The sequence below is a fragment of the Phaethon lepturus genome, unplaced genomic scaffold (genome assembly GCF_000687285.1).
Source record: "Phaethon lepturus isolate BGI_N335 unplaced genomic scaffold, ASM68728v1 scaffold56070, whole genome shotgun sequence".
NCBI classification, from domain to species: Eukaryota; Metazoa; Chordata; class Aves; order Phaethontiformes; family Phaethontidae; genus Phaethon; species Phaethon lepturus.
This window is the reverse complement of record NW_010512300.1, coordinates 5012-17659: the sequence shown is the minus strand read 5'-3', so window position 1 is coordinate 17659 and position 12648 is coordinate 5012. Positions and strand designations below refer to the sequence as shown.

General features: G+C 43.1%; 1 protein-coding gene across 1 annotated transcript in view; it reads left to right on the top strand.

Annotated features, from left to right (window-relative positions):
• RPP30 (ribonuclease P/MRP 30kDa subunit) overlaps window positions 1–12003 on the top strand; it is a gene marked incomplete at its 5' end in the record, with an annotated part of 17210 nt that extends 5207 nt beyond the window's left edge. Inside the window, 6 exons of the mRNA XM_010286251.1 lie at window positions 2012–2101; window positions 4198–4314; window positions 7866–7895; window positions 8315–8352; window positions 9482–9561; window positions 11577–12003. Coding sequence (XP_010284553.1) covers window positions 2012–2101; window positions 4198–4314; window positions 7866–7895; window positions 8315–8352; window positions 9482–9561; window positions 11577–11686 — 465 coding nt within the window. The remainder of the gene's footprint in view (window positions 1–2011; window positions 2102–4197; window positions 4315–7865; window positions 7896–8314; window positions 8353–9481; window positions 9562–11576) is intronic.
• Window positions 12004–12648: the final 645 nt, after the last annotated feature.

The window sequence follows — 12648 nt, the reverse complement described above, 5'->3', positions numbered from 1 at the left end:
AGGAATGCCTACTCCGTGCCAGTAATAAGGTCTGTGCCTGTTGCTTTCCAAAAACTTTGCTTGTTAAGATTTCTGACTGTTTTAATGATATTAGTTAGTTCTGCCTGCTGTTTGTAAGCAATTAGCAGACCACCAGTATCTAAAAAAAATTGCTTATATAAGGCTGAGGATGTAGTGCAAAGCCAAATTTCAATGTTTGTTCCTAAAATGTTTGACAGGACTTTCTTCAGGCCATCCAAGCAGTGGCAAACTTATTTATTTCTGGCTGTCTGGAGTTTCCCAGCAGATGGGGCTCTTGCCCGTGGTGCAGTCAGGCAGGAGCTGGTCTGTGCAACTGCTGCATATCATTTTCTGAATGAAGTTTTTGCACTTCAGATCCTTTCAGCAGGCAGGGTAACCTTAACTTGCCTGCGTGTGTTACTTGTCCAGGAGCCAAAGCTAGGCTGAACATTGGAGTGTTTGGAGAAATCTCCTCTCCAACTTTCCATGCAGTGCAGGAATTTGTCCTTATGGGGAAGTATGACTAATTTTGTTTTTCCTTGGTGGTGTTTGCTGAAGTGTTCTTGTCACTGGAATCTTGTAGATATCCTGGCATTTGGGTCACTCCCTTTCCCACTGTGCTTAATTCTCAAAATGGAAAAGGGTTTTCCAGTGTTCCTGGAGCTGATTAGGAAGGCTTGTTTTCTCATCACATAGGGCAATTTGCATGCTTCTGATGTGTATTCTTGCTTTCTTTCATTTTCTGCTTTCTCTTCCTGAATTTCCTATGGCCTTACTGACAGATTTTCTAGGACAAGATTCAGAGCTATTTGCTCTGTGCATGTTCCCATAAATCACTGTCTAGATGGTAGTTTGTACTGCACGTAAGAAAAAGATGAAAACTGGCTGTAGTAGGGCTAAACTTACACACGCAAGTTTAATTTGATGCAGTAGATTCCAACTGTGTCTTGCCTAACAGAATCATTATGAAGATAAAGTTTAGTCTCAGTGGCCTGGTAGAGACATTTTAACATCAAAAGCCTTGTGGTCTGCTGGGTCTTTGAATTGCCTGCATGTGTGCTGTGGCTGTCTTGTCTAGGAGGGAGTGCTATCAACAGCTAAGAAATGTTCCTAAAGCTGTGCCACTGCTCTCCATCCAAATTTCATGTGAACAAACTGGTAGAAGACTAGTGCGTTAGAGCAGAGTGCGGCTACCCTGCAGCCCAGCCCTGGGACTCCCTGCAACCCCCACTGTTTTCGTGCCAGCTTGAGGAGGGATGAATGGTTGGCGCCTGGCCCAGGTGCACTTGGAGCAGTTGCTGGCAGGTTTCTGAAAGCAGAGTTCCCCTACATGTAGAAATGTCCTTTTCACCATCTTTAGCCGATTTTATCTTTGTTACAACGCTGCTTACAGACATTAATATGGCCCTGTCTAATCATCTTTACGGGATAGGTATATGTAATTCCTATATGTCTTGTGTGCATGAGATTATATGTAAATCAAGGGCTTCCTTTTATGTGCCCTTGATTTTCTCTGTCTGTCAGTGTGGAGATTCTCTGCCCTTTGTTTGTTCCTTCCCTCTTTCAGTACAGGCTGTAAATTGTGGTGTGAGTTCAAAGCTATACTTTTAAACGATGACCTTCAGTGCCATCTTCAGACTCCTCCAGAGACATGGCTTTCAGGAAGGGCTGCACATTCCCCACCCAGCCAGGACAGTGAGGCCCTGTGGATCGGCCTCCAGTACGGGGCATGGGGCACCACCAGTCACTATCTAAAATTCTGCTTTTCATTCAGCCTTTTCTCAGTTGCTTCTGGTAAAAATAATTAATCCTGAAAACAAACAGTTGCTACATTGGAATTAGAGAGTGATGGGGTAAGGGACAGTTCCTGGGCTGTTCCCTCTGTAAACAAGGGTTGTCCTTCATTAGCTGCGAGTTCTTTTGCCAGAAGCCAGCATTGCTTCTGTGTGTCTTGTGTCAGATAAAAACAAAGCAATAAGTCTAATAGTCTGTTCCTGTTTCTTTGCTGTAGATTGCTTGCACAACTCTAGATGTGGATCTGGTATGCATAAATGTAACAGAAAAACTGCCATTCTACTTCCGAAGGCCCCCTGTGAATATGGTAAATTTACATCTAAATTGTTTTCTTGCTGTTAAATTCTGTATTTCATGTCAGTCTGAGTTAAATTCCCTACCATTTCCCTCCCACCATTCCCATCCAAATGGTTCTTTTATTTCCTTGCATAATGTATAGTGTTGTTTCAGATGTCCTTCACTTCAAGGCCTCCACTGTAGCATTTAATACACAGTGATGTGTGTTCTTTCTTTTCTCCTTCCTGTCCCCCAGTTAAGAAGGCAGAAGTGGCATTCCGAAGGAATGGAAACAGAGCCTTAAGGCCTCTACTATGCTAAGCAGTGAGATGTGGTGCAATTGCTGACTAAGCTGCTTCCTAAACCAGAAGTGGTACAGCTGTGTCAGAATAGATAAACAACCTTGTGATTTAAAAGACAGGAGAATGTGAATGACGGTGTTAATCTGGGAGAAGGATGCTGTGCCAGTTATTTGGAGGACAACTGTATTGAATCCGTATTTAGGCAAAAGAATGTCTTGGCAAATGAACCAAATGTGGAATTGCTAAATATCTGCTGTGGGACACAAGATGACTATTAGCATGGATCAAATATTTTTTTAATACAATTCTGCCTACTGTTGGTGGTTTGCCAGAAGGCTTAATCTGAACATGCTCTTAGGTGAACTAGTTTTTTCCTTTGAGTATATGTCAAGCTTCATTCCACATGGGCATTCTTGTCTGATGTAGTCCTTAGTGCTTAAAAACTTAAATTTGGAATTGGCTAGAAATCGTACTTGTTATTCTACAGGAAGTTTCACCTAGAATAAAAATTAAAAATTAACTAGAATTAATCCTGAAACAGAACAGAAGTAATGCTTTGGAATTTACTATAGACTGGGAATTTCAACATTCCATCTGGAATAACAATTTTTTATTAAATGTTGTTTGAAAGTACCCTAGCTGCCTGAAACTCCAGCAGCTGACCCAGGTGAGGAACTGAGTGGCTCTTGGAGCCCTGTGTTTGGAGACATTTTCCTTACAAGCTACTTCTCAGCTTCCACACTCCTGGCTTCAAGGCAGTCTGTCTGTCAGACTGGTTTTGTGCATCCTGGGGCAGTCAGTTTTGGTTGTTGTGATGCCAGGCAGACAGACTAGCAGGCAGCTGAAGTGGTGGGGATGAAGTTAAAAATCTGTTTGACTAGAAATTGGTGTATTGCCATCACCTGTTTCGGTTTTGGTAAATTCAAGCTTCTCTTGTTTGCAGAGGCTGGACCAGTTCTGTGTAAAACATTTGGTGTGTATGTAGCTTCTGTTGTGCTTGCATGTGGAAGTCATACATGGATGGGAGCTGGTTTAATTCCATCTGTTTTCAGTTACTGGACTCTCTTACAGTATTATTATTATTGCAGCATTTTTTAATAATAGGAGTATAAAGCATAGAGTAACATTTTAGGCAAAGGTAGTGTAGGCCATGGAACAAAGAACTAGCTTTGAATGGTCTTTATCACTAACTCACTGTGTCCTATAGCAAGTTGATTAACCTTTCTCTGTGTCTTCACAAAAACAAGAATACTAGGCTTTTGGTGAGGTACTTTGACAGATAACAAAGGATTTTAAAGCAGATGAAAATATAATCAGTATTACTATTTGGAACCGCTCCTGTGACTCACTGTTATTTAACATTGTCACAAATACCAGAGTGTGCTGTGAGACAGGAGAGAAGGGACAAATTCCTCATCTGCCAGACGGGGGTACTGTGGGAAGCGGTGGCCTTCCTTACAGCAGGCTGTGGGGCTAGAGGAGGAGAGTCCTTAAAAGTCAAGACTTGTTTCTGACTAGCAGTGGCTACGTCTCCTCAATTCTGTGATAGTGGAAAGCCAATTACAACTAAAAAATGGCTGGTATTCGTTTGTTAAACCTTATTAATCTGTCATCCCAAGATTCAACTACACATATCTGGTGTACAGTGAAACTTCCCCTCCACGCCTTTCATGCTATGCTGTGCTCTTGCTGGAACGATTCCACCTTAATTTTTTCATATATAACACAGTTAAACTGAGAATAAGCTACATCAATAATAGACAGCAGTTGTTGGATTGTTATGCTTCTCTCCTTTTGATTTTTGATCACTCTCTTTCATGTGAAGGCAATAGATCGAGGCATTTACTTTGAACTTCTTTACACGCCTGCCATCAAAGACTCCACAATGAGAAGATACACAATTTCAAATGCGATCAGCCTGATGCAGATCTGCAAAGGAAAGGTAAGCTCTCAAAGTGAAAGCAAGCTAATTAATTCAGTTCAAATTCTTCTGGAGTTGTACAGACTGGGCCATTTTAAATGAGTTTGATGCTGGGGTTTCTGAAGCTGTGACTGAATCTTTGCCTACTAATACAAGGACACAATTATTCTAGCCCCAGATACTTCCAGCCATGCATCACTGCATGCTTTCTTCTTAAGTTGTCAAAATGTTAGATTCTTTTTTCAGGACAACTTGTCTGTTGTTATGCTATGCAATACCCGAAACAAAAGAGGGTATGGGGGAAGTGCCACATATCTAAGTTTTGGACTAGAACTGAAATCCGTGCATCTCTTTAAAATCCTCCATTTCGTATTTCTGATTGACCAAAAGCTCTTTTTTGATAGTATACCTTGAAGATGTGGGGTAGAAAGTAATAAGAAAAAAGTAGAAATCTTGTTTTGTTAAATGGTTAGTAAATCCTTAGCATACAAAACAGACCCAACAGCTAGCTGGCTATCAGCCAGGGCTTTGCAGCAGTCAGATCAACGGCATTCTTCCCTGCTACTGAAACCCAAGGAAGAAGTAATGCTTACATCTGAGATGCCTGTAATCCATTACTTTCATACCTTACCTCCTCCCAGGCTACCAGACTAAGCTGCCTGTCATGCTGGGTCCTCTCAGGCCATGTCTTTTTTAACAGGGAAGCATATCATAATACATATCCAAGTTAAAAGAGATCATAGTTCCCACCACCTTTATTGAAAATAGCCTTTGCTGCACTTAGCTAGTCTAGAGAAGCCAAAATTGTCATTTCCCTGCAGATTTAGTCTGAAGTGGGATATACAGCTTGGAAGGCCAATTAAAAGTATATCTATCAGTACCTCAGTTTCCCTCAGGCATGGCATTTTATAGGACAGCAGAGTGGGTCAAACAGATGAATTCCCTTGCTACAGAAGAAAGTGAGTATTTGCGTGGCCCTTCCTGAGAAGCCCAGCTCTGGGACTTAATTGCACAAAATACTGGCTTGGAGATGCGTCGTACATGCAAAACCCCTTTCCTTTGGGATTCCTTTTTGCCAGTGCTCCTCTTTACTCTGTGCAGTTGAAGATGTGCCTCTCACGGTTGTTGGAGAGCACCGGTTGAGCTGGTGTCACAGACAGAGCAAGTGAGACGTTCAGGTGGTTAGTCTGTGCACAGTGCCCTTTCTTTCTGCATCTGTCAATCTAGTGTGTCATCTGTGCCTGGAAGGTAAATCAGCTGGAGCTGGGCATGACAAGTTGTTGTTAGGCACTGGAAGAGATGGGAGGGGATTGCGTGCTTGTCTGTATTTTTTGCCGTCATTTCTTGCCTTCATTTTTTGCCTCCAGGCTCAGTACCTGGTGGGTCAGCAGAAATGGTTATTAGCCCTTGCTGGGAGTTTGTCTCCATTGGTTATGTAAAGGCCTTTTTTTAACGAGATGTGGGATGGCTTGTCCACAGGTTACTTGCATTGGCACCTGGCACGGAGCTCTTACCTTCTGTAACCTGTAGTTGCTGAACCTGTAGCAGCTTTTGGATCCTTTCGTTCCTCCTCTGTTATAGTAGGGCAGAGAAACTTCCAGAAATTTACTGGTGTCCTCAGAGCTGGCATTGAGCAGAGTCCTTAAAACATGTTAAAATGTGCAGGGAATGAGGGAGGGACTCGCCTGCCTTGCCAGACAGAAGGTGTACATAGCCACAGTCCCTCACCTCCCATGTTTTGGTAACTGAGTGCGGGTACTGTGCCTGGAGCAGTGTGCTGAACAGCTGCTGTCTCCTTCACCTGGGGAGATAATGTTTTGCCTTTGAGTTCTTCCCTTTAGCCCTTCCCTTGGATTTGCCTTTGCCTGCCTCTCCTTCACTTGCTAGCAGTGCTTTTCTTGTCTGCTCTTGTCTCCTCCTCCCATCTTACCCATCCCCTAACTGGAAGCCAGTTGCCTTTGAACCAGGTGGAGCACATCTCCAGTGCACAGCAGTGAACCACGATCCCGTGCTTGTTCAAGATGGCTCACACAGCTGCTCTGGGAGTTTCTCTGAGCCTGGGAGACAAGCGTTGGTTGCTACAGCTCAGAGCAGGAGATGAATTTTCCCAGCAAACTCTTGCAGTCAGCACCACTGAAGCTCAAAAGCACCTTTGGGATCCATAGTGCAGTCATTTTTAAAGGTGAACTACAGAGAAAGGAATGTCCTAGGCTCCATCATGGTGTGCTGTTAAGTCACTTTGACATATGTGTTGCTTCCACTTTTGGGTTTCCTTTTGCTAAGGCAGAGTTGTCTGTCCCATCCTTTCCTCCTCAGCACACAAAACCTTGGGCACAGTGTGAACACGCAGTTGTGTCCATGCAAATAGCTCTTTTTCATTTTGAGTTCCAGCTGCACAGAGAGCATTTTCTTCCATTGTCTGCCCTGCTCTTTGTGCTGGGAAGGGGGCAGGACAAGCAAAGCAGTGGGAGGAAGGGATCAAAAGCCCCACCTTGTAACCAGAGGTGGTGTGATATGTTGGTGATACTGACGTCAGAGAGGGAAAGTCTTTCGCTGCCTTAAGTACGATTCTCATTCCCACCCACTCAAGCAGGAATTCCCAAAGCTTTTTATTTGGTATAGTAAAAAGTGCAAGGAATTTTTTTGCTGATGCAAAGTTTCTACCTGTGCAAAACAGTCTCCACCTGGGTGAGCATCCTTGGAGGTTTAACATCAGAAGCACTCTGGCAGCTGAGCTGTGGTATCTGCCAGGCCCCAAGCAGTCACATACCTGTTCTGCAGAAGCCCTTTGGGAGAGAAGGAAGAAGGATATCTCTCTGCCTGGTGCTTTTCATGGGGGTGCCAGTGTTGAGGAAAATGAGTGTATGGCATGAACCGGCAGCCACTGCGTAGCTGCAGACAGGTTTCCTGAACCAGTGTGAGTTTGATTAACTTCAGTGTGAATGCTGAGGTTAGAATTGAGTGGTACCTCAACACAGAGTAGGCTGAAAATCTGGGAGCACCCATCTGTCCAAAGGCACTATCTGTAAACTGCTTCTGGGGGATCCTGGACTCGTTAGTCCATTTCTGTTACCAGCTCAGGCCGAGCTGTCATTTGTGTGAAACCTCTTTCAGCTAGTGTAAATAAAGGGGGCACTTCTTAACACAGTGTGTGCAACTCTGCATTTCTTCTTTACCCTTAAGGTCCCTTTGAAGTCCACTATGAGGGATATGGGCTGATAGGTGCTTGCTTGATCCCATCACTCTGACATTACACTGCTTAGCCTATCCCTCTAAAAGGTGCGGTGTTTGTTCAACCCGCATCTGTCTGTGAGAGGTTTGTAACTGCAAGGGAGTCCCTGTGCCCCTCTCTCTGGAGGGGACAGGGAGATAACCTGGGTTTATTCGTGTCCCCAAAGTAAGATTCACAGCCTGCTAGAGTTCACTTCATTTGAGGGCATCAGATACTCTGATGTTTAATTGGGCTCTGAGCCTGAATTAGCTAGTGCTCATGAAGTTTTTGTTGCTTGCTGATTTTCTTCATTTCTTGATGCTGTGTGACAGGTGAGCGTTTGTTCTCTTTTGTTTTCCAGAACATTGTTATTTCTAGTGCAGCTGAAAGGGTAAGTGCCATATTTTTGTTGAAGTCAGAACAATTTGAGGATTCATCTGTGGCTGAAAATACAGCTTTAATTCTACAGTAAACATGCAAAAATTGTAATTTTAAATGATTGCCATCTTGTGTTTTTTAAAATCAGTCTGTTTTACAAAAGAAGTTGTATTGTGAGGTTTGGGGTTTTTTTTGTTTCGATGGGTCAGGGTTTGCTGCTGTGGTACTTTCAATGACAGTTTTCTCCCAGATGGCAACTCTGTTACAACAACAAAATAATAGTATTTGCTTGATTTCCTAGTGCATCTTCAGCAGCTTGCTATTACATAGCATTTAATCTTGCCTCCCTGATAGCCCTGTCCTATTTGCTCACACTCTATCAGCCTGCAAGGCAGTGCATGCACATATCGAACCTTCTGTGTTTTGTTTTAGCCTCTAGAACTACGAGGTCCTTACGATGTGGCTAATCTGTATCCTTTTTCCAAGTCAAAGACAGCAGTTAGTAGTAACATGTGAAAATTCAAAGTGGTTTTGAAATACCTCCATCCTTTACGCTCCTTGAACTTTACACAGTGATGCTTGTTCGTGACCAATTCAATGAATCAGGGCTCTGAGTGGGTGTGGAAGGAACAACAGGTCTTGGTCATGGAGTGGCACAAGCAGTCACTGTAAATAGTAATGTCTGTGTTCAGCTACATGTATGTTTTGTTGTGATATGCATTGATATTGTGCAAGTGTTAAGTGGAGAAATGAATAAAAACCATCAAAATCTATGGACACTGTGAACCAAACCAAAAACTATTACTTATCATCTCCAAGGTGCCACTTGGTAGAAGAAGCTACAAAATCATATGTATATATTAAGAAAGAAAAAGTTCCTATCTGAATGCTGGCTACTTCTGTTCTGAATTTTCCATTCCTTAGGTACATACGTGCTGTTAAACAAGTGTTTAACACTTGTGTTCTAGAAACGAAGGAAAGTGTCTTTTCTTCCCTTCTTTTAGGAATTTTTACTACTCCCCACTCCCCACCCCACAAGTGCATATCTGGACTGTCCCTTGGAGGGGAGGAGCATGCTCTGAGTCGTGAGAACCGTGTGGGAGGGTGTGCGGCCTGGAAGGATTTTATATGCAGCATTTCCTTCCCTCTTAAAAAGAGCAGTCAGGCTCAACCCAAATTAACATACCTAATCTGGTGTCATCCCTGCTCAAGGTGGCTGGGAGCTTTTCAGTATAATGCTTTTGTATCACACAGTGCCCTTCCACAAAACTGAAATTTTCAGTGGGGTCATTTTTTTTACTTGATTATGCATCTAAAAATGTTCCTGTGTTGACAGACTTTTATTTTCAAAAGTACAGCTTTGTCTGGAAGAAAGCAACATTGCCAGGAGCTTTCCAGGAGGGCTGCTGGGGAACTGCAGCCAGGAGAATTGGGTGCCTCAGTTCCCTGCCTCTGGATAACCTTATGCAAAATGTCACTTTGAGTTACAGCTTTGCTAATTCCCAGTTATTTGTAGAGTAAGCAAACCTATCATGCACACAGACTTCCCTATTCTGTTTGTTCCTTTCTGTGCATTTTGATCCTGAACAAAGGTGACAGAGGTTTGCTGTTTGGCCTGTCAGAAAGCGAAGCCAAGGCAGCCGTGTCTACCAACTGCAGAGCCACCATGCTTCATGGAGGTGCGTGAAAAGCACGTGCAAGCTCGTCTAAGTAACATATGCCTTTGTTAAACAAAGTTTGTGTTAATGCATATTTTCCAAAAGGTTCGAGACTTTATAGAGCAAGTCAACTTGGGGTTTTAGCTCCCTTGTCCAATACATGAAGGGGACCTTGTGTGGCAAGGGTGTTGTGTTTTCCCTTGTTGCCATGTTAGCAAATCAGTGGCTGAACTGATGGTGCTGTCTGTACTGGAGTACTCGTTTAACCACATTAATGAGTCATAAACTGTTTAGCCGAAACAGATCTTCCTGTTCTGCTTCGTAGTGAAGCTGTCCCTTGTTTCAGAAGGGGTTGAATGCTGATCTTGGTGACACTGGCAGAAACTACGTCATTGACTTCAAGAAAATCAGGATGCATGTGTTTTGCGTTTACCCTCTTGCAGCCTGAGTGCAGAAGCAACCTTTGCCATGTCCCTTTCTGATGCTTCATTATGGGGTCTATTTCTGACTCACTCTTCAGTGTGGACCATTTCAAACTTGATGTAAAATCAAATACCCCAAGTGCTTGCTGCTTAGAAAAAAAAAGTTTCATATAGTGTACAGTGGCTTGAAGTGTTTTGGTGAAACAAAACTTGCTTCCTTATGCTCTCAACAGAGGCAGCTCACAGTAGCTGTCTTCTACTTGCCCATTTTTAATATTAAGAAATTGGAAATTTAGCTTGTGGGCCCCTGCACTGGAAATCAAAAAGTTTCCAGTTGTATTTTGTGTCCAGGTGTCAGTGCAGCAAAGAGGTGCCACAGTTTGTATTCCAGCAATCAATTTAGACCCTTGCTTTCCACTGTGGCATGAATTTCTCCATCTCTGCCCACCCTTCCACATGCTTATGTATTGGCTTTTAGTGTTTCTTGATTTTTGTTGTTTATTCTGATGGCAGTTTAACTTTGTGACTGAGTAGTCACATCTAGCTCTTAATTTCTGCCCTCTGTCAAGGTTTGGTAGGTATGATTTCTAGTCACCTTCCCAACAACTTGAGTTGCTCTAAGTTTCAAACGCACAATTGGATTTAGTTTGCATCTCTTGTTTCAGTAGAGGTGGGGCTTGAACCTGCTGTAATTCACAGCAGGTAGCTTTGATATCTTCGAGAGGGCATTTCAGAGACAGGGTCCGTCTCTGGCCAGCTACTCATCTGCATAGAGACAGTGTGTTGGAAGAATTTTTGTCAAGTTTATGTGGAATTTCTCAAGACAGTCATCTATCTTATCTGTGAAATTAAATAGCAGATGTCATTTCCCTGTCCCCCAAAGAATACTAGCCCAGAATAAGTCAATACATTTTGGCAAGATTCTTGCAGCCTCTGCTAACAGAGTATTTGTAGGGAATCTCTTCTACCTCAGATTTTGCAGAGAAGCCTCCCACCGATAGTTACGAAATTGGATTTGGCTCACTGGGTTGTTTGGCAGACATGTGAGGAGTTTGATAACACCACACAGTAGTATTTTATGGTAATGCTGAGGATTCTGTAAATAAAATATTCTTGAATACCATAAAGCCACTTACTTGATATGTAGAGGGGAGCCTCTGCCAATGTAGCTGTGCCAGCATAGTCTGTTTAAGAATCCTGTGGTATGTGAATACATTTTTTTATATTTTTTTTAAGAACAGTATGTTTTGCTCAGAAATGCAGGAACGCTTTTGACAATGCTTCAAGAATGTGTCCTTCTGTGACTATTGAACTGATTAAGTCTGGTTTCCTATGGTTTTGTGTCTCTGCAGCCTCTCAACCCCCACAGACTTAGTTTTCCCTTATGTTTGCTGTAATTCTACACCCACCGTTGGATTTCCCCCTTTAGTTTCCCCACTCCATAATGCAGCGTATCCCAAGACCCTGCCCATGCAGGTTGCTTACCTGCTGTGTGTGCTGACTGGCTGGTTGTTAAACATGTTGAACTGTGCTTTGGGGTGTGAAATGAGTATGCATTAAATGCATTAGTGTAATTTTATTTGAGGTACTGCAGCTTCTGCTTGTATATTCCAGAAACTCGAAAGAGTGCCTGTGGGGTAGTGTACACAGTGAAGAAGCCTCGCAAGGTTGAGGAGGAAGAAACAACACTGCCAGCCTGCAAAAAAGCTAAGACTCAAGCTTGAGGACTGAACCAGTTGTCAACAGGAGCCTCCATCCCATCTTTACCCTGTGTTGAGTCTTCCCCCACCCTCCAGCCAGCCCAGTTCCTCCCTTACTACTTTTATTTAGCCTGGAGAAAACTTATTCTTCTGGTGTTCAAGTGAGGAAGGCTGTGGGAATGAGACTGCTGAATGGTGGTTCATCACATCTGAAAGGTCATGCTGGGGTCTAGCCAAGGTCAGGAGGCTATCTCCCACCCTGTCTTAGGTCTTCTGGAGCTACTGCAAACTCAACACAACTTTTCTAACATACGTAAATTTTCAGTTGTACAAGTGCATTCCTTTTTTATTAAAAATCTTTCTAAGAATGCATGCCTTCAAAGTGTAGCTCTTATGGTTTCTCAAGTTTTAAACACATCTCTGTGCTAAACCTTACAACCACAAACCAGTAGATGAGGTCTACCTTTGCAAGCCTGTGAAGAATAATAGCGCAGTAAAAAAAAAAAAAAAAAAAAAAAAAATCTGCTTCCCATTCTCTTTCATGATCAATGGCTATAAAGAAGATCCCAGGATCTGTCACTTGCTAGGAGGTATCTTGGATTTGTGTTGCAGTAAGACTGACTGACCTGATCTGCCAGACCCATATCACAAAGGCCATCCCTGTCTTGCAGCTCTTGGAACCAAACAGTAACATGAGGTGGTTACCGCAGATGGGAAGGAAGAGCCCAAGGTTACACTGAACGTGTGCTCAGCGTGGTATGTTGCAGTCGCAGCATAACAGCTGTCTCACCTAGGCCTGAGCAGTCTCCACGTCACATCATTTTTACTGCATCATTTCCTTCTTTGTGTCCTGGTCTGGCAGTGTTGTCTATGAGAGTGTTCATTTTGCTGCCTCCTGCCTTTCTGTTTTCCTTCCTGTTAATGCCTTGGTAAACCTAATCTGGCTGCCAAAAAAGCAATCATAACAGATTTATAATCAGCAGAGC